This window comes from Schistocerca americana, chromosome X (assembly GCF_021461395.2).
Source record: "Schistocerca americana isolate TAMUIC-IGC-003095 chromosome X, iqSchAmer2.1, whole genome shotgun sequence".
NCBI lineage: Eukaryota > Metazoa > Arthropoda > Insecta > Orthoptera > Acrididae > Schistocerca > Schistocerca americana.
In genome coordinates, this window is record NC_060130.1 from 85,338,052 (window position 1) to 85,360,823 (window position 22,772).

A 22,772-nucleotide genomic window follows, 5' to 3' on the forward strand; every position below is an offset into this window, starting at 1 on the left:
ACAGTGGTACTGCACACTTAAAATAAATCTGTTTTGGTTATTGTGTGTATGTGGTAAAATCTCTCTCTCTCTCTCTCTCTCTCTCTCTCTCTCTCTCTCTCTCTCTCTCTCTCTCTCTCTCTGAGCTGAGTACGCTTTGAGCGAACATCCATAGTCATCTAAAAGTTGTTGGAAGAAATATTGTGCAACTTTTTAAAGAAATAAAAAAATATTTTTTTCTTAAACAGAAAGTAATAATATTGGTATTACCAACTTACAATTAGGAAATTGTGCCTGTGAACACTATTCATTACATAAAATGTGTTTTGGCCAATAAAAATCGTTAAAGGATGTTTTGTGATATGGAAAAAGTCTACGATTAAGTTGGCAATGATAGATTGTGAGCACAAGGTCCGCGTGTAATGTTTTTGACCAAAGCAAAATCGCCAGCTTACGCTATAAAGAGAGCTTTCCTGTGTCCTTTTTCCATAATGGAATTTGTTACCTTCATTTAGCTTTCCATTCGCACTCCAAAATCCTATCCAACAATGGAGTGACACTCCAGCTTTGGTGAGAGATGATATGCCAGGGTAAAGTGAAGAGTCTGAACTCGTGAAGTAACACACACTGTTTAATGACTGGTTCTTCAATCATTAATGTTCTGGTGTAACCACAAGCACTGGAAAGAAGAGGAAGAATGCAAGACCAGAGAATGCAGTGCAGCAACGTCAGCCAACAGCTTCCTGACAAGGACAGCGCGACGACAGGGGCGACCTCTACAAGAGGTGAATATAAGCACCGCTACCACCAGCCTCGTCCGGACTTTAGTGGAGTATTCGCAGAGTATTAGCACAGCCTAGCAGAAAGTGCTACGATAAACATTATTAGTGATCCACAAACTGTGTGTAAAAATTGCAGGAACATTGCATATAGCTAAGGATTCTGAATTATATTGCCTGTATCCCATCGCTTGCGACAACTTTTAGTACATTCAAGTTAAGTTTTGTCAAATCTGCTTTATTGAAATAAGAGTATTAATTGTTATTTGCTTGAATTGTTGTATAGCATTCCGACAATGCAGCACCCCTTAGGAACACTATATGAGACAAGTGAGCAAGACCCCAACATTCGGTGACGAGAATATGCCGAAACCCGTGCCCGACTGCCACGAACTTTTCGTTTATATTGTGCTGGCGCCTTAATTTTTTATTGTCTTTCCTTTACATGGGATTTTCTTTGCATTAACAGTTTCTTGTCGTTTTTGCTAATCCATGTTTTCAGGTGGGCATTGCAGAAAATTTCTTTGCTTTTGTAATTACTTTGTCTGTTTCGCATTTGTGTCTTCTAAAATGCCCACCCCACCTGTCACGCCCCCTGCTCAGGCATTGCAGCTGCAAGCATTAGATGACACACAACTAATGCAGATGTTTCAGTTTCACGTCTTCCAGTTGGCCCTGATACAGACTTCACATCGGTGCTCAGGATTCAGAATTGCTTCAATCTTTTCCGCTAAACTACAGACAACTTGCACAGCCCACGGAAGCTGATTCAGATTTCAACATTTTGCTCAACTACATTCACACATCTTGGCCTCACTCATTGAACAGCATAAAGAATGCTGTAGTGCATCGATACTTTGCACATCAGCACAGCCTCACTGTACAGAAAGGTGTTGTTCTTGTACGGAATGACAGTGGACAGTCATGTGCATAGATCCCTAAAGTTTCACAAATAGAAGTGTTGCAGTTACTTCAACAAGGACACTGGTGGATTATTTGTACAAAACAGTTAGGGCATTGACACTGTACTTTGCAGGGTATAGACACCCAAATAGAACAGATGATGTCACAGTGTCATGCCTGTGTGGAAAATCAGTCTGCTCCACCACAAAAATTCTCTGCTTGGCCTAAGTCGCAATCACCATGGCAACGTGTGCGCGCACACACACACTTTAACGGACCTTTAAGGAACACCCGTTGATTGATTGCAGTTGACTCATATGACAAGTTTTCTTTTGCTGTGTCCATGTACTCAACAACGTCATGTAGCACAATTCAGATGTTGTCATTGATTTTTTTGCCTCGAAGGTTTACCTGAAATAATAGTGTCAGACAACACGTCCAATGAATTTGAAACATTCTGCGAATGCAATGGCATACAGCATCTAACTAGTGCACCATTCCACCCACAGTCAAATGGCCAAGCAGAACGTTCTGTCAGACCCTTCAAGCAGCAGATGGCCAAACTTTGCTCTGTACATACCAGGGATCAAACATTGCAACTGTTTCTTGCCTCATATAGTTCGCACCCGTTAGATGGACCATCGTTAGCCGAATTGCTTCACTGCCGCCGCCATAGGATGCTGCTCCACCCTCCTCAGCATCCGACGCCGCAGGAAGGCTGCAGGTATTGCTTTGCACCACATGATATTGTTTTTCTACAGGGTTTTCAGTGGCAGCAGATGTTGGGTGCAAGGTGAGAGTGGCCGTCAACTTGGCACTTGCATGTATCTGATTTCAGGTCCAGATGGCTTGCAGCGCCGACATCAAAATCAACTTCGCCTCTGTTATGTACACAATGTTCTTTCAATCTCTCTTCCCCCTGATTCATGGGTCCAGAAGGCAGCCACAGCAGCCGCCAGAGGGTATCGTCACGACACCATGGTACGACCACATGGAGATGGAGCCTCCGCCTCTGCCTCCGCTCGTCCTACCAATGGAGCTGGACCCACCCACAACGCAGGTGGACGTGTACCCTTCTGGTCATTTTCCAGGGGACGTTTCCGTAAGAGCGCAGGCTGGTTGGCGGGATACGGCCAGAAGCTTGGTGTCCCCTGCAGCCACAGCTTCTGGCCCAACGTTGCGCCTACACTCCTGCATCTCCCATCATAGTCACACTCCTTTACACGACGACAGTCCATCGCTTTGTGGGGGAGGAATGTTCTGGCGTAACCACAAGTGACGGAACAAAGAGGAAGACCACAAGACCAAAGAAGGAGGTGCACAGACATCATCAGCCAATAGCCCACTGGCAAGGACCATGCGATGATAGGAGTGACCACTGGAAGAAATGAATATAAGCACCACTCCTGCCAGCCTCAGCCGGACTTTAGTGGAGTATTCGCAGAGTATTAGGACAGTCTAGCAGAGTGTGCTACGAGAACTGTTATTAGTGCTCCACAAACTGTGTGTCAAACTAGCAGGAACATTGCATATAGCTAAGGACTCTGAATTATATTGCCTGTCACCCACTGCTTGCGACAACTTGTAGTACATTCAAGTTAAGTATTGTCAAATCTGCTTTACTGAAATAAGACTATTAATGTCATTTGCGTGAATTGTTGTACAGCATTCCGAGAATGCTGCATCCCTTAGGCACCCTTTACGAGAGGAGTGGGCAAGACCCCACAATTAAAAGCTTTGCAATACATTTTGGAGTGAGCTTCAATTAGTGAATTACAAGTGCAATTGGTAATTTCAACAATATTATCCATCTTGCTCTGTTACCTGTGCATAAATGTGCTAACAAGAGTTCTCACAGCAGCAGTTAGATTGGTGTCGTGCAGTTGCTCATTAGAAATTTTGCTATAATTTCTGAAGGTAAACTGGTGGCAGGCTTTGCAAATGTAATCAATCTACAAAGGAGACTGCCTACAAAGCACTGGATTTAGTTTCGTAGTGTTGGGACGTGCACCAAACAGCACTGATGGGGGATATTTAACATATTCAAAGAAGGGCAGCATGAATGGTCACAGGCTTGTTTTACTCATGGGAGAGCGTCATGGAAATGCTGAAAATGCTGAACTGGAAGATGCTTTAAGATATATGCCAATTATCCTACAAAAGCCTACTTCAAAAGTTTTAAGAAACAGTATTAAGTGAAGACTCTACAGATGCTCTTCAGTCACCTATGTATTATATCGGTACGGACCATGAAGACAAGATTAAGTATAAAAACTGAGCACACACAGGCATTTAAATAGTCATTCTTCCCATACTCCATACACGATTGTAACGGGAAGAATCCTTAATAAGTGGTAAAATGTTAATTATCTTGTGGCATGCACTTCATAGCAGTTTGCAGCATATGTATGTTGCTGTCAAAGGCATGTAGGTTTCAACTGAACTGTATACAAAAATATTTGATTTTGCAGACGTACTAGCCAGTGCCAGAATATTCATGATTATAGGAATCAACAGTGCACCTACTCATATTATTATTGTTTTAGTGGTTATGAAACTTATGCTGTTTTGTAAGTTCCTCCCCTTCTTTAGTTGCCCTTGTGTTGTTCTAATAGTTCTCTCACCACTGTTTTTGTAGTGGTCATGTACACATGTCCACAGCTATGTGGTAGCCTGCAAATTCCTGCTTTTTCCAGTGGTTTTCAAGAACAGTAGATCAATCTTAGCTCTTCCTCTATCTTTTGAATGGGTTTGAAGAGTATGGTGATATTTCATTTCCTAAGGATCTTTTGTATGCAGTCAGTCATGTATTTAGTGAATAGTATGAAAACCTCTGATTTTACAGGGGGCTATGCATCACTATAATTTTTATGTGGTCTTTTTATGTAAATGGAGAATAACTATTTTTCGGCAACCTACCGGTGAGATATTCCAGTATTGGGTTGAGCAGTGTAGTTCATAGATGTTTCTTGCTTTACTCGCCAACACTGAATGCTGGTGTATATACCATGCTGTATGTGTAGAATTTCCTTATATTATGTGGGTGAAGTTATCATTTTTCTTGAAGACTAGCACACCCAGAAAATGCAATCTGCCATCTACCTCTTCATCTATAGTGAATTGAATCTTTGGATTAATCTCCTTAAGGTGTCGATGAAAATGAGTAAGTTCCTCTTTGCCATGTCTCCACAACACAAATTTATCAGCCACACAACAGAAATTTAGTTTCTTGGCAGTACCTGTTCCTTGACTATTTCAATTGAGAAACTGGCTACCACCAAGCTTCTTAAGGGCTCCCCATAGACATGTCATCCATCTGTTCATAAAACTGGTTATTTGGTTCAAAGGATGTGGTGATGACAAGGAAAGCGTTTCTGAAGAAGAGAAATTTGTTAACATTTAGTATAGATTTAGATGTCAGGAAGCCCTTTTTGAAAGTATTTGTATGGAGTGTAGCCAGGTGTGGAAGTGAAACGTGGACGCTAAATAGTTTAGACAAGAAGAGAATAGAAGCTTTTGAAATGTGGTGCCACAGAAGAATGCTGAAGATCAGATGGGTAGATCAAATAACTAATGAAGAGGTATTGAATAGAATTGAGAGAAGAGAAATTTGCGGCACAACTTGACTAGAAGAAGGGATCACTTGGTAGGACATATTCCGAGGCATCAAGGGATCACCAATTTAGTAATGGAGGGCAGTGTGGAGGGTAAAAATCATAGAGGGAGACCAAGAGATGAATACACTAAACAGATTCAGAAGGATGTAGGTTGCAGTAGGTACTGGGAGATGAAGAAGCTTGCACAGGATAGAGTAGCATGGAGAGCTGCATCAAACCAGTCTCTGGACTGAAGACCACAACAACAACATGTGATGATGAGACATTATTTCCAGCATTAAAATCTGATTCCGTTGTTCCAACACTCCGTTAAGCAAAACCATACTAAAAAGTGATACTACATCTAATCTGAACAATATATCTTCCACCTAGATGACTATGCCATCTAACTTGTTGATAAAGTATGATTAATTATTGAAGTAAAAGTCTGGTAAGCCCATACATGGTGTAAACGTGTTGCCAATAACTTGGCAGTCTGCTAGGTGGGCGAACCAACAGCAATTATTTCAGATGTTAGCTCAATGTATTTTCTGTGAATTTTTGGCTATCCAAATAACCTTGGTGGCAACACAACTGAACTGAACAAGCCTGAGTGCTGAGTCCAATTGAGAACCTCTTTATCAACTGTACAACAGTTACAAAAACCTTGTTGATGGGATCCTTACTTACTCCACTTATACATGTCTGCTGATCTAATAACTCAGTAATCTCAGTATTGTAGTTGGGCAGATTCATTCATAATTACTGTTACATGAGCATTGTTAGCAGGGAGAATGATAACACTACCATCCTCATTTGGATGTTTTATAACATTCCTCCCATTCACAGCTATATTACACATTACTGACTGCCCAGCAGTGTCACTCTGTTCACTTTATAAATGTCTGTCTGTACACTGGCTATAATCTCCCCAATGTGCACAACTCAGAGGCTAAAAGCAAAATTTCTATGCTTGGCAAGTATTGATATCTTGTAGTTACACAGTGAATGTTTGGATAAATTGATAAAAGTGCAGGAAGTGTCTAAATACTGGGTCACATGATTAGGTTGCACATTGTGAAACTATTACTTCTGTCTACTAGGTATTGTCAACATATGCTTCCCACTGTATCATGCAATCATCTGTGAATTTAATCCCAATCATAACTGCATACTTTCTTACAAATATGGAGACACATTAAGTTAAATTAGTATAAAATTACTGTATACTGTTGGGCATACTCTTGAACAGTGATGTACTGCTGAGTTTATGAATGAGGACAAGAATGTAATTTAGGTGATGTTAAATACTGGAGTGCCTTAGAGTTCTTTGGACCTTGTGTCCACCTATCAATCAGCAGTGTTTAATTATACTGAAACAACATTATGTTATAAATCTAACCATTCCAATTACAGTTATATTATATACCTAAAATCTAGGACAAAATTACTAACTATAAAAAGTAACCTCAAAGTTAATTTGAGAAGGATTTAATCTGAAATTTATAGTGTTATGCATTTGGCGTCAGTTGCAAATATCTCGTGTTGGATTTGCAGCACACTAATGCCTTAATAGCTGAATATATTCAAGTCCTAAAATACACATAGTGAGATCCACATTAATGAGTAAGTGTTCTCACTGACCACGATACATAATAAACTGCAAGAAATAAGTAATATACAACATCCATCCAAAAAGTTCCAAGACTAGTTTTATTCCTGGCATGTAAGGGGCATTGGCACGGTAACTATGGTGGCAGCTTGAATTAACAACTGTAAACAACGGATGTGCATTCGACCGAACAGGCACCACTAAGTAGTGAGATGTGCATCTGTAGTGTGACAGTGTTGTTATGTCACACATCACAACAGAGTAACATCTCTAAATCAAGTGTTAAAGACATTCATCAGAATATTTTGAAGTAGTAGTAAGTGTGTGCAAAGTTTGTCCCACACACCTTGACTCCTGAACAAAAACATCACATTGACAGAAGCTATGAATTGATTGAAATACAGAAGTGGATAATTCTTTTCTGGGGGAAAAACAAAAAATTATCATTTGTGATGAGGTCTGCTGTTACCAGTATGAACCTACTACTCAACAACTAGGTGCAGATATTCACATGAAGGGTCAACACTTTGATGAAATAACCAACATTCTTGCCAATGTGATGTGCAAGTTGAATGACAACACCAAGAAAGAATTTTCTTACTGTTCACATGATTGTATGAATATTCTGTGTGTTATACTAAATTGGATGGTGGTGAACTATGTAGAACACTCTAAGCATTAAAATCATGATTTCTCTATTTTTATCTATCTAGCCTAGAAACGTTTTGGACAGACATGGTATATCACAATGATAAATAAAAAAAATGCAGAAGTGAGTTCATTCACCCAACAGTCATTCTTCCCAGATATCATTCGATAATAGAATGGAGAAGGGGGAAAATTATAGTAGAGCAGACGTATCCTCTGCCCCCAATGTAAGGTGGCATGTGGGCAAAGATAAGAAAAAAAATCCAATTAAATGTGGGACTAATGAAAAGTGAGTGTATTACAAAAGCAATTTAAATTTACCAAAATGTAATACAGCAAACCGTGGTGTATGGGTGGGCGCATTGCATGCACTCTCTCTCTCTCTCTCTCTCTCTCTCTCTCTCACACACACACACACACACACACACACACACACACACACACACACACACAATACACTAATTGTTACTTACTCCATAGTTCAAGATAAATTTCTCCAATTCTTGCAACCAAGCAGGATCTCTTTCAGTGTTGTCCTCAACTCCACTAGTATAAACAGGGTCACTGTATTTCAAAAGGTTGCCTGCATCATATATTTGTTTTAAGAATGATAGAGGATACTGAATGGTTGACTGCATAACTGTGTTTACCAAAACTTCTATGTAATGTATTGCTTCTGTAACCATGCCTCTCTCAGCTAAACGAAGTGCATATAGTAATTTGTATGCCTGCAACACAAATAATATGGGTATTAGATACTAATGATTAAATCCTTAAACCACAGCAGTTCATAAAATAATAAGCTATATCATTATGAAATGACCAATGTTATCAATATTTCATTGCAGAAAAATTACTGCATAATGTGCAATAACAAAAAACTTTGAACTATGAACTTTATACAATAACATCTTCCTTCCTTTCACCACACTGTGTAATCTAGCTCCCTAAAAGTAAATGTCACAATTCCCATGTTCAGTAGACTTTTTTTGTTTGTTGCTTTTAATGCCCACGTTCCTTTTACTTCAAAATAAGCCAAATACTTGAATAATACTTATTTCTTTCAATCACTAATGTGAAATTTTACACTGGTATCCACCTCCATACCACTTTTTCATGTACTACTTTGTATAGTGCAGGTACTATATGCTCGTTTAGGACTTATGGGTACAATGTGTAGGTATCCTTCGGCTAGGTAGCTTAAAAAATGTTATAACGTACAGAAAGAAAAAAATTATAAAATTATGAGAGACAAATGCTTGCCATTACTTACCTTCAGAATGTAATATTTTTAGTACTGCCAATAAACAGAAGGAATTATCCTACCTTTTCAAACTGTTACTTCCTTCGTCAAGGAGGAGCAACAATGGATGGGTTGGGAAGGTTAAAAAAAACAAGGGCAGGTCACTCAGACTCTAGGATGAGGGGGACCACCTGTTGCAAGGACGAGGGGAGATATTTCTTTCACTACTTTCTGTGTATTTTCCTTTCTTCTTACATGGAATGATGCTGAGAAAAAATTGTCTATGTGAACTTATGAGTCTCAGACAGAGTAAAAACTAAGTAATACAGAAAAAGAACTGTCCTGCCGATAGACATCAGCTGTGGGACAGATGTGGCCCCAACAGTGAGGAAAATTAGGTTCAGTGCGCCAAGTCACATAAACTGTGAAAGCCAGTGCTAAATTTCACCAAGTAGCTAACCACAGGATCAAGACTGTACATTACAGTTTTGAGGCTAATTATGTATATGATCATAACGTGACACTGACTGCTGACCTGTGGGTTTAAATAAACAAATAATTTTCCTCTATTTAACAAAACTGCACAGGGTAACAATATATTCCATATGGCATTACCGGCTGGGAGATCCCCACGGGTTTGGTTCAACCACGCAATTTGAAATGGTTTTTTTTTTTTACACAGACACATAATGACATTTTTCCTTTGTAAAGTAGTAGGGCTTGTCTTAAGTGAATCTGAGAAGTGTAGGTGACTGTGACAAATGTGTGTGGAGTTAGGTGTAATGTACGTGCTGCCGCAGATGAGGAAAGACAGACTACACTGAGGTGAAAGCCAATGTCAGCACACAGTTCTATAACAGCTGCAAGAAGGCTGCCGGGGTTTAATTCCATATTCGCTGGGCGGATCACTATTTACAGCATCACGTGCTCGCGCCATAAGACATTGTGGAAAAATTTAGAGTTTAACACAGCACACTACCACTAAGTCTCATGACCAGGAATTTTGTGCCAGCACTTCTTTTCCCCCTGCAAGCCAAATACTAGGCGAAAATTTCTTCCATCACCAGGATTTTTACAAGCTACCTTCAAGTCGATCAGCCCCAAACAAGTTTTGCTAATGACCTCACCTGTGGCTGTGACTACCGGATAGGGTATTCGCAGTGACGGGATCTGTGGAAGCGTTTACAATGACGTGTGATACAGAAGTGCTTTGACGTGGAAGCACAGTGACACGTTAATAGTGAATTATTTAGAAATATAGGAGACAACTCACCTAAAGGCAGAAACACTGTGTCGTTGACAGATACACACAGAAAAGGTAAAGACCTTTTACTTTGCTAGCTTTCGGAATGGAATTCCTTTCTCAAGCTGTAGGAGAAACCTGTGCGCACACAAACACACACACGTGCCAGTCTTCCTACATTGTGCTCATAGCTCTCAATGCTAGTCTGTCCCAAGCAAGTAGTGTAGCTTTCATAGTCAACAATACACTCAATGAAGTCAATATTTATTATTATTGTTGTTGTTGTGTTCAGTCCGAACACTGATTTGATGCACCTCTCCATGCTATTCTATCCTGTGCAAGCCTCTTTACGTCCCAATAACTACTGCATTCTACATTTATTTGAACCTGCTTACTGTATTCATTTTTCGGTCTCCCTATACAGCCTTTATCCTCCACCCCCATACTTCCCTCCACTACCAAACTGACAAATTTCGACTGAGCTCTTATTTAGGCAAGTTGTGCCACAAATGTCTCTTCTCCCCAATACCGGTCAGTATCTCCTCGTTAGTTACGCACTCTATCCGTCTAAACTTCAGCATTCTTCTGTAGCAACACATTTCAAAAGCTTCTGTTCTCTTGTCGTCCATGTTTCACTTCAATACAAGGATACACTCTACACAAATATCTTCAGAAAATACTTCCTAACATTTAAATTTATATTTTAAGTTAACAAATTTATCTCGGTCCAGAATGATCTTCTTGTTATCGCCAGTCTACACTTTATATTCTCACGACTTCAGCCATCGTCAGTTATCGTGCTGCCCAAATAGCAAACACATCTGCTACTTGTAGTATCTCATCTCCTAATGTAAATCCCATAGCATCACCTGATTTAATTTCATTACAGTCCAGTCCCCTTGTTTTGCTTTTGTCGATGTTCATTTTATACACTCCTTTCAAGATACTGTCCATTCCATTCAACTGCTCTTCCGAGTCCTCTGCCGTCTATTGCAGAATTACAGTGTTGTCGGTAGGGACCGGAAAACGTAGCTCCTATTTCTCGCAAAATTTGCATCTATTTTTGTCGAAAATTGCATCCATTTTCTTTGTTTGTAAATGATTGGATGCACAAATTTAAAAGGTCGGTCATGCTACACGAGTGAAGATAAACAAATTATTAGTTCTTTGAAACTAACTGTTAAAAAAAGTGCCGATTGGGAACTTTTTGACTGGAATGTTTGCTTTTGCAAAAGCTTAGACACCTTTTTCTTCTGACACGGCCTTTCTTTTCTTCATTTTGCTTTTAAAAATGATTCTTTTATTGAAAAGTAGCAGCACTTTCCTGCCAGTTAAGTGAATGTGTCTCAGGTATAAGGTGTTTCTGGACATTATTTGTCTTTTCCCACCCAATATGAAGATTAAAAAATCTGCAGACCACTAATTTTTACCTTTTGTGGGCATTCGTAGCCCTGCGACCCGTGCTCGACAGTGCTACATTTAGAACTGACACGGCACTTAGTGTAGAAGTAGAACAAAATGTAAAGCAATTTGATTTTAACATTAGAGGAAGAATTTTAGGGCCGTTGAAAAATGTTACAGATTTTGTTTTCCAGTTGCTACAGCATAAAGAGCTGGCGCTATAAGCTATAATTGCAGATGGCCGCAAGTGTAAACGGAAAAGAATTTTGACCACCACGTGAAAAGGAGCAGTGTACAGAAACAAACTCTGCCTCCATTTCATCTCTTCTGGTGTCGTAAAGGTCATAATCGAAATCTGTGATCGACTAAGATTAGCCGCTTCACTTATTTCAAAAGAAGAAAACGACAAGCAACATACAACAACAAGTAACATACAACACAAAGCATTTGGGGACAGCTACTGCAAAATGGCTTGTTGAAGTTAGCAGAGTATTGTTAAAGATGTAGTTCAGGGCTGACCTCTGGCGGTATTCAATGCAACTACAGCTCAAAACACCAGCCACCTAATTTTCCATGTTAAAACAGTCTGCATCACACTATCTTTTGAGCTTTAACTAATAAACAAACATACACATTTCCTTCTTATAACATGCTAGGTCTCGTGGCTGAGTACTACGTTGCATTATGCGGCGTGTAACTTAAACAAACCATCCGACCGCCCACAATGACATGGTACCAGATCATTGGGTGCACTAATACATCATTGTGTCCATACACTTTATTTTCCAAATAGGGTCTTGCACACATTATCCTTCCAAACTAGGCTTCGCCAGATGATGCTAGTAACTGTTTACATTTTCAATATTGTATGCAGAAGATAAAGCTACTTCAACCTGTCTCTGATAAACACGTCATCTGTATACAATTCGCTTTGAAACAGCATCTCTTAAGTATTTTAGCATTTTGGCATTTTGAGGCAGAATTCACATCTATTGCAAAATGCAAATTTTTCCAGTCCGTAGTCACTGGTAAACATTACAGTTTTTATGTATTCTCCCTGAACTTTTTGATTCCTTCTCCAATATTTTCTTTGGTTTTCTTTACTGCTTGCTCAGTGTGCAGATTACCGTATTTACTCGAATCCAAGCCGCACTCGAATCTAAGCCGCACCTGAAAAATGAGACTCGAAATCAAGGAAAAAATATTTTCCCGAATCTAAGCCGCACCTGAAATTTGAGACTCGAAATTCAAGGGGAGAGAAAAATTATAGGCCGCATCTCCAAATGGAAACAAAGTTGGTTCATTGTAATATGAGACACAATTTAGGTCGAATGAATGACGATACAGCTACAGTAGTTTGGTTCGAGTCGTAAGTTAGCAGTTAAGCTTTACCAGGTAGCCATTGCTATGCGTCAGGCACTCCGTCCGTATTTATACGGGTACCCTTCCTTTTCCACGTGCTTCGTCTGGTTTGAATTGATAGCTTATTTTTCTTTGATCTGATAAGCCCAGTTTTCTTTGTTAAAGGTGTTTACGTCACTCTAAGCTGAAAATGCGTTACTGTACTGTGTCATGCATAGTTTGTCCCATTCTGATAGTGCGTGTTTACGGCCTGTCGCCGCTCGCGGCATGGCTTGCTTTTGTCTGCGCTACCGCCGCCCCCCACCCCCCTTTTTTTTAAAAAAGAGGAATTGTCTCATTAGCGAAACAATGGCAAGAAATTGCTATTTGTTGTTACTTACACTGCTGCTTTCTTTGATAATGATCAACAAGAACCAAATAATAGACTGCGTATGATAGAAGATGTTCTGAACGAGAGTTTAGCGAAAATTTTTCTCCGTTTGAAAATCTTTTGCAGGCGCCTCTTTAGTATATTACATTCTACACAGAAATTAGAGTCATCTTAGATTTAAAAATCTAGTCAATTGCCGTGCTTCATTTCTGACTGTATCACTATTAAGCATAAGAATAATACGAATATAAACATGACATGATATTTATATTCTTCCGCGTTTGCTGTTGTCTCACTCTAGTTTCGTAGTTTATTAGGCAGACCGGATTTAAATGAGATAGCAGCAAACATGAAACAATACATGGCAAAATGTTTATATGTGTATTATTCTTATGGTGACGAGAATACTGCATGTGATTCACAATTTATAAAAGTTCCTATTATAGCAACCATCTCTTTTCACAGATAGGAAAAAATTCAGTACATAGAGTTGGCCATATTGACAAACATCCCAAACAGTGTTGCCAGTCGGATTTTTGTAGTACATTGAAAATAGCTCGTCTTCCACCCTTTTTTTTTAAATTTATTTACTGACGCAGAGGTTTTGGCGCCAGTATTTATCTTTGTGCCTACAAAGCATGCCTGTGTAGCGCTACATATATTCGACGGCAGAAGTAAGTTGTGGCGGCACCCACCAACTTTTTTCAGAATTTCCGCTGACTTTGCACTCGATTCTAAGCCGCAGGTGGTTTTTTGGATTACAAAAATCGGAAAAAAAGTGCGGCTTAGATTCGAGTAAATACGGTAAATAACATCAGGGACAGGCTACAATACTGCCCTACTCCCTTCTTATTGTTTCCCTTTCATGCCCTTTAAGGGGGGTAGGACGTGAAACGGGCCGACTTGGAGCAGGAGAGGCACCACAGGACATTTTAATTTCCACTGTCTATACTTTTACAAGTAAATTCATAAAACTTTGTCAGCATGACCAAGAAGGATTCAGGATTCACACTCGTAGCATCGGAAGTTCATAAACATAACAAAATAATTTTTTTTACATGTGAAATTTCATCTTTTTTACTTGCTATTGGCTGCATTTGTTGCTATAAGTACACTTTTCTTCATAAGTAAGAGAGACTGTTCGATGAATTTTGCACAGCATACAAAACATACTTACAGGTGTCAAACTCTAGAACCTATTTAATTTATGAAAAAATGAATGAGCTGTTACGTTTTAAACTTTGTGTTTAGAAAAAAATCAAATTTTGTAGTTAATTATCTCAATTTTTACCATAGTTTTTAATAGATTTGGAAATTCTACAGTTTCATACACCTGTAAGTATGGTTTGTATGCTGTGCAAAATTTGTCAAAGAATCTCTGTTGCTTGTGAAGAAAAATGTAACTATAGCAACAAATGCACCCAATAGTAAGCGAAAAAATGTTGAAATTTCACACGTAAAAAAATTCATTTTGTTATGTTTTTGAACTTCCACTGCTATGAGTGTGAATCCCGAATCCTTCCTGGTCATGCTGACATAGTTTTATGAATTCATTTGTAAAAGTATAGACAGTACAAAATATCCTGTGGTGCCTCTCCTGCTCCAAGTCAGCCCGTTTGACGTCCTACCCCCCTTAACTCTTATCACTGTTGCCTGGTTTCTGTGTAAATTGCATAATCTTTTCACTTTTCTATATTTTACCCTAGCTAAAGAGTTTATTCTAGCATCTTCTAAGATAAATTGTACGGCCAGTATCACCTCACATGTTCCTGCACTTTTCCGGAGCCAAAATTTATTTTCTCTGAGGTGGGCTTCACCCACTGTAAATAATTTGTCTCGGTATTTTGCAGTTATGACTAATTCAACTGTCAGTTCATTAATATTCACACCTGTAACTACCTGCTCTATTTGGAATTGGAATTATTACATTCTTCTCGAAGTCTGATGGTGTTTTGCCTGTTTTATGCACGTTGCACACCAGGTGGAATAGTTCTGTCACGGCTGACTCTTCCTTGGATATTAGTAGTTCTGATGGAATGTCATCTCTCCCAGATGTCTTGTTTTGACTTACATCTTTTAGTGCTCTGTGAAATTATTTCTGCAGTATCATATCTCCCATCTCATTTTTATCCACTTCCTTTTCCTTTTCTATAAACTTGCCTTCGAGTTCATTTCCTTTGCATAGTTCCTCTACATATTTCTACCACATTTCTATTCTTTGCTTATTACTGGTTTTCTGTCTGAACTGGTGATATTCACACAGCTGCCTCTCTTTTTCTCTCAAGGCCTCTTTAATTTTTCTATAGCGGCATCTATCTTTCTCCTAGTTCTACCTAGCCATCCCTTCTTAGCCATTTTGCACTCTCTCTCTCTCTCTCTCTCTCTCTCTCTCTCTCTCTCTCTCTCTCTCTCTCGCCATCTGTATTCTCTTTCGCCTGCTTAATTTGCTGCATATTTATATTTTCTCCTTTCATCAATAAAAGTCAGTATCTCCTGTGATATTCAAGGATTTCTATTGGCTTTGTCCTTTTACCTATTTGATCCTCTGCTGCCTTCATTATTTCATCTCTCAAAGGTGCCCATTCCACATTTACACTATTCATTCAATCTGTGCCAAGACAAGTGTCGCTTAATGCTCTCTCTGAAACTCTCAACAACCTCTGGTTCTCTCAACTTATCCAGGTCCCTATCTCCTTAATTTCCTATCATTTTGCATTTTTTTCAGTTTTAGTCTACAGTTTACAGCCAATAAATTATAGCCAGAGTCCACATCTGTCCCTGGAAAAACCCTACAATTTAAAATCTGGTTTGAACACACTGTCTTACCACTATATAATCAATCTGAAATCTTACAGTGTCACTACATTTCTTCCATGTATACAATACAACCTTCTTTCATGATTCTTAAAACACGTATTAGTGATGATTAAATTTCTTCTGTGTAAAATTCTACCTGACAGCTTCCTGTTTCATTCTGTTCTTAAAAGTTCATAGTCCACTATTTTTCTCTCACTTCCATTTTCTACTATTGATTTCCAGTCATCCATCACAATTAAATTTTTCTTTCCCTTAACTGTCTGAATAATGGCATCTCATCATACATTATTTCAATCTCTTCATCATCTGTGGAGCTACTTGGCATGTAAACATGTACTACTGTGATGGATGTTGGTTTCCTGCCTGTCTTGGCTATGATGATTCATTATGCTGTTCATATTATCCACACTCCTATTTTCTTATTCATTGCTGGCCCTACTCCAGCATTACTCCATTTGATTTTCTATTTATATCCCTGTAATTGCAAGATGAAAAGTCCTGTTCCTCCTGCCACCAAACATCACTAATTGCCACTACATCTACCTTCAACCTATCAACTTTCCTTTTCAAATTTTCTAACCTACCTGCTCAATTAAGGGATCAAACATTTCACGTTCTGACCTGTGGAATGTCACTTGTTTTCCCTGATGATGATAATTTATTAATAAGAGAGATTCCTGACAATGACACACAATGACACACAATGAAACTCCAGGTAGGAATATCAATGTAGGAAAAGACAGACTGCTACTTACCGTAAAGAAGATACATTAAGTTCCAGACAGGCATAATTAAAAGACACTTTCATAAAGCTTTCAGTCACAGCCTTCATCAGTAAAAGAGAGACACACATCATTCGTACACACAAGCAACCACACCTCATGCACACGTGACCGCTACTTCAAGCATCTCTACCCAAGATGCTAGAGTTAGCAGTCGTATGAATGAGTTGTGCTTGCTCGTGTGTACGAATGATGTGCGTCTCTCTTTTACTGATGAAGGCTGTAGCTGAAAGCTTTATGTAAGTGTCTTAATTGTACCTGTCTGCTACTTAACGTGTCTCCTTTGCAGTACTGAACAACAATTACACAAAATATATCATGATGATGTTAGTACAACATATTTTAAGAAAGGCTATGGATTTGTGGCTGTAGTAATAATTAGGGTATGCCTGATACTGACAGAAGTTATTGATATGCATCTTTTAATGAAGGTTTCTCCCATTAATCAATAAAATGAAAGTTTACAAAGATGAGAATAACACATACCTCGAATTGTGGTAGTTCAAAATTTGTATTTGCTAGTTGGCATGCGTATATGTATATTTCTGTCATTTGAATAGCTTCATTAGTGGCAAACTCCATGAATGGTTTTACATGGGAAGAGCCAATCAAAACAAGTTTTGAAGCTTTGTTGGAATAAATACCAAATGGGAGCTGAGCCATGAGATAACAAAAATGCGCTGCATGGAGGCAACCTCTGGCTCCTGGAAACAGTGAGAAAGCATTAGATCAAAAACATTAAACAAATCACAAAACAAAGGAACTTATTAGATATACAAGAATTGTAAATAAAGTTTCAAAGGGTACCTAAAGTGTCTCCAAGAGTAGTAATTGCTTTATGGTCGAGTTCTGGTCGTTGTGTCGAATTTGATAATATCATTGCCAAATGTGGTTTCCAGTCACCCCACTCCTCATCTGCACAGCACTGAATGGCAGATCAAAATAAAACGTTTAATGCATCTGCATTGTAATATGAAAAATTAAATTAGTCTTATAACAGTACACATAAACCTATAACTGTACATAGATTACTCAAAATCCATTGTACTTTTCCATTACTAATAACTGCATGAATTGCATGCCTATAGAAATATTATTGCTTGTGTACTACTTTCAGTTCTTAGGAAACAGGAATTTATTCACATGATGGTATATTTTTTAGTACTTTTATACTTACTTGCGTAACTTATATGCTTTTCATCAATAATGAAATAGGGTATGTGACAATCGTTATTACAAAATAGCCTCATCATTCTCAATCCAGTTACGAGGGGGAAAAGATAATCATTCCTATAAATGCTTCTACTGTTTTCAGTTGTCAGATGAGATAGCCTAGCAACCTGAACTGCACTTATGGAAGGAGGCATGTTTTAAAAGTATGTGTCACGATCTGGGCTATTTCCTTTGATGTTACTTTGACAACTTCATTTTCCCAAATGACAGCTAATGAGCAAGTCACTTTTCCCAGAGAGTAGTCATCACACAGTTCTGTGAGTGCCTCATGGTTTAATGTCTCTATTATTTCACAAACAACTGGAGCACACTGGCATCCGAAACGACACATGTACTTCAACGGCTACCAACTGTAACATGGTGGTTATGGTGACAAATGATGGGCATATCACATATGAGCACTGCTTCCTGTGCCTTGGCCATTTCACCATGTAAGTTATTCTTTCTGAGGAAATGACATCCCCTTACCTTGATGACAGCTGAAAACTTAATATATATCTCTTAGACACACAGTTATATTTTTTTCTAGGAACTGAAGTTCCTCCTCCCCAATTTCTGAAGCCAGTCATATGGCTCCACAGTACCTCAATCATCTACTGGTATATTTATTCTTTCCTCTCTCTTTGCATCTTTGACAGGACTTCAATGACATCGGAAGTCGACTATACCAACTTAATGGTTCTTTTAAGCAAACAACTTCAGTTTCCCAATCTTCAACATTAGAGATAGCTGGTATTTTCATCTCTTATGTTTTAAACCCTGTTTTATTGCCTTTGTTCTATTCTTTCTTGGAACAACCTTCCTTTCAGGTGATATGTGGAGAAAAATTGAACGAACTAACTATTGTAGTAGAAAGCATGGCACCTTTCCCCTTGGAGGAGGGGAGGGAGCATATACGGTCTCACAACATCTGCTACAGGCAAACTACCACATGCAGATTGGCATGTACAGTGGCAAGAACAGATGTTGGTTGATACATTGACAGTTTGTACCTGCAATGATATTAACACTGTTTCACAATGGGAAACATTAGGTTAGAAATGATACACACTATATGTATTTGAATTATGCTGTTACCTCATCACATAGCACCTTTTATAACTATTATTTCTTGTAGTTTCTGCTCTTTAACATGTTGTTGTTGTTGTTGTGGTCTTCAGTCCTGAGACTGGTTTGATGCAGCTCTCCATGCTACTCTATCCTGTGCAAGCTTTTTCATCTCCCAGTACCTACTGCAACCTACATCCTTCTGAATCTGCTTAGTGTATTCATCTCTTGGTCTCCCCCTACGATTTTTACCCTCCACGCTGCCCTCCAATACTAAATTGGTGATCCCTTGATGCCTCAGAACATGTCCTACCAACCGATCCCTTCTTCTGGTCAAGTTGTGCCACAAACTTCTCTTCTCCCCAATCCTATTCAATACTTCCTCATTAGTTATGTGATCTACCCATCTAATCTTCAGCATTCTTCTGTAGCACCACATTTCGAAAGCTTCTATTCTCTTCTTGTCCAAACTATTTATCGTCCATGTTTCACTTCCATACATGGCTACACTCCATACGAATACTTTTAGAAATGACTTCCTGACACTTAAATCACTACTGGATGTTAACAAATTTCTCTTCTTCAGAAACGCTTTCCTTGCCATTGCCAGCCTACATTTTATATCCTCTCTACTTCGACCATCATCAGTTATTTTGCTCCCCAAATAGCAAAACTCCTTTACTACTTTAAGTGCCTCATTTCCTAATCTAATTCCCTCAGCATCACCCAACTTAATTAGACTACATTCCATTATCCTTGTTTTGCTTTTGTTGATGTTCATCTTATATCCTCCTTTCAAGACACTGTCCATTCCATTCAACTGCTCTTCCAAGTCCTTTGCTGTCTCTGACAGAATTACAATGTCATCGGCGAACCTCAAAGTTTTTATTTCTTCTCCATGAATTTTAATACCTACTCCGAATTTTTCTTTTGTTTCCTTTACTGCTTGCTCAATATACAGATTGAACAACATCGGGGACAGGCTACAACCCTGTCTTACTCCCTTCCCAACCACTGCTTCCCTTTCATGTCCCTCGACTCTTATAACTGCCATCTGGTTTCTGTACAAATTGTAAATAGCCTTTCGCTCCCTGTATTTTACCCCTGCCACCTTTAGAATTTGAAAGAGAGTATTCCAGTCAACATTGTCAAAAGCTTTCTCTAAGTCTACAAATGCTAGAAACGTAGGTTTGCCTTTCCTTAATCTTTCTTCTAAGATAAGTCGTAAGGTCAGTATTGCCTCACGTGTTCCAGTGTTTCTACGGAATCCAAACTGATCTTCCCCGAGGTTGGCTTCTACTAGTTTTTCCATTCGTCTGTAAAGAATTCGTGTTAGTATTTTGCAGCTGTGACTTATTAAGCTGATAGTTCGGTAATTTTCACATCTGTCAACACCTGCTTTCTTTGGGATTGGAATTATTATATTCTTCTTGAAGTCTGAGGGTATTTCGCCTGTTTCATACATCTTGCTCACCAGATGGTAGAGTTTTGTCAGGACTGGCTCTCCCACGGCCGTCAGTAGTTCCAATGGAATATTGTCTACTCCGGGTGCCTTGTTTCGACTCAGGTCTTTCAGTGCTCTGTCAAACTCTTCACGCAGTATCGTATCTCCCATTTCATCTTCATCTACATCCTCTTCCATTTCCATAATATTGTCCTCAAGTACATCGCCCTTGTATAGACCCTCTATATACTCCTTCCACCTTTCTGCTTTCCCTTCTTTGCTTAGAACTGGGTTTCCATCTGAGCTCTTGATATTCATACAAGTCGTTCTCTTATCTCCAAAGGTCTCTTTAATTTTCCTGTAGGCGGTATCTATCTTACCCCTAGTGAGATAGGCCTCTACATCCTTACATTTGTCCTCTAGCCATCCCTGCTTAGCCATTTTGCACTTCCTGTCGATCTCATTTTTGAGATGTTTGTATTCCTTTTTGCCTGTTTCACTTACTGCATTTTTATATTTTCTCCTTTCATCAATTAAATTCAATATTTCTTCTGTTACCCAAGGATTTCTACTAGCCCTCGTCTTTTTACCTACTTGATCCTCTGCTGCCTTCACTACTTCATCCCTCAAAGCTACCCATTCTTCTTCTACTGTATTTATTTCCCCCATTCCTGTCAATTGCTCCCTTATGCTCTCCCTGAATCTCTGTACAATCTCTGGTTCTTTTAGTTTATCCAGGTCCCATCTCCTTAAATTCCCACCTTTTTGCAGTTTCTTCAGTTTTAATCTACAGGTCATAACCAATAGATTGTGGTCAGAGTCCACATCTGCCCCTGGAAATGTCTTACAATTTAAAACCTGGTTCCTAAATCTCTGTCTTACCATTATATAATCTATCTGATACCTTTTAGTATCTCCAGGGTTCTTCCATGTATACAACCTTCTTTCATGATTCTTAAACCAAGTGTTAGTTATGATTATGTTGTGCTCTGTGCAAAATTCTACCAGGCGGCTTCCTCTTTCATTTCTGTCCCCCAATCCATATTCACTGACTATGTTTCCTTCTCTCCCTTTTCCTACACTCGAATTCCAGTCACCCAACACTATTAAATTTTCGTCTCCCTTCACAATCTGAATAATTTCTTTTATTTCATCATACATTTCTTCAATTTCTTCGTCATCTGCAGAGCTAGTTGGCATATAAACTTGTACTACTGTAGTAGGTGTGGGCTTCGTATCTATCTTGGCCACAATAATGCGTTCACTATGCTGTTTGTAGTAGCTTACCCGCATTCCTATTTTCCTATTCATTATTAAACCTACTCCTGCATTACCCCTATTTGATTTTGTGTTTATAACCCTGTAGTCACCTGACCAGAAGTCTTGTTCCTCCTGCCACCGAACTTCACTAATTCCCACTATATCTAACTTCAACCTATCCATTTCCCTTTTTAAATTTTCTAACCTACCTGCCCGATTAAGGGATCTGACATTCCACGCTCCGATCCGTAGAACGCCAGTTTTCTTTCTCACTGATAACAACATCCTCTTGAGTAGTCCCCGCCCGGAGATCCGAATGGGGGACTATTTTACCTCCGGAATATTTTACCCAAGAGGACGCCGTCATCATGTAATCATACAGTAAAGCTGCATGCCCTCGGGAAAAATTACGGCTGTAGTTTCCCCTTGCTTTCAGCCGTTCGCAGTACCAGCACAGCAAGGCCGTTTTGGTTATTGTTACAAGGCCAGATCAGTCAATCATCCAGACTGTTGCCCTTACAACTACTGAAAAGGCTGCTGCCCCTCTTCAGGAACCACACTTTTGTCTGGCCTCTCAACAGATACCCCTCCGTTGTGGTTACACCTACGGTACGGCTATCTGTATCGCTGAGGCACGCAAGCCTCCCCACCAACGGCAAGGTCCATGGTTCTTTGACATAGGCTGGACATAAGTCACTCCAAACTGAATGTTTGCCTAAACAATTACCATATATTAGCAGGGATATGCAGCCTACATCTGCGCCACAAGCTACTTGGTCACGTGTCCTGCAAGGAACATAATCTTTACACAAAAGTGTACAGTGGACAGAATTTTGCCACTTGAAACATCATAAGTGATTTGGTAAAAACACTTGTGTGTAATTTTTGTGGGTCCATTCTTCTACCCTTGTTATCCATAGGTATCACCAGCACTTTTCTCCAGTCTCTTAGGACTTTGCACTGGGGGAGAGAGTCACGATATATGCATGCTAAGTAGGGAGCTAGTGCCCTAGTGTAATGTTTGTAAAACCTAATTGGGGTTCCATTCGGACC

The 22,772-nt window shown here is 39.2% G+C and overlaps 1 protein-coding gene across 3 annotated transcripts in view; it reads right to left on the reverse strand.

Annotated features, from left to right (window-relative positions):
* The window catches only part of LOC124556598 (protein transport protein Sec16A-like), a 233,192-nt gene that overhangs the window by 47,260 nt on the left and 163,160 nt on the right, over positions 1-22,772 (reverse strand). For all 3 annotated transcript variants that reach the window (XM_047130565.1, XM_047130564.1, XM_047130566.1), the window contains 3 exons: positions 17,543-17,660; positions 17,222-17,439; positions 7,991-8,245 (listed from right to left, as the gene is read on the reverse strand). In XM_047130565.1, the coding sequence (XP_046986521.1) occupies positions 7,991-8,245; positions 17,222-17,439; positions 17,543-17,660 (591 nt within the window). The remainder of the gene's footprint in view (positions 1-7,990; positions 8,246-17,221; positions 17,440-17,542; positions 17,661-22,772) is intronic.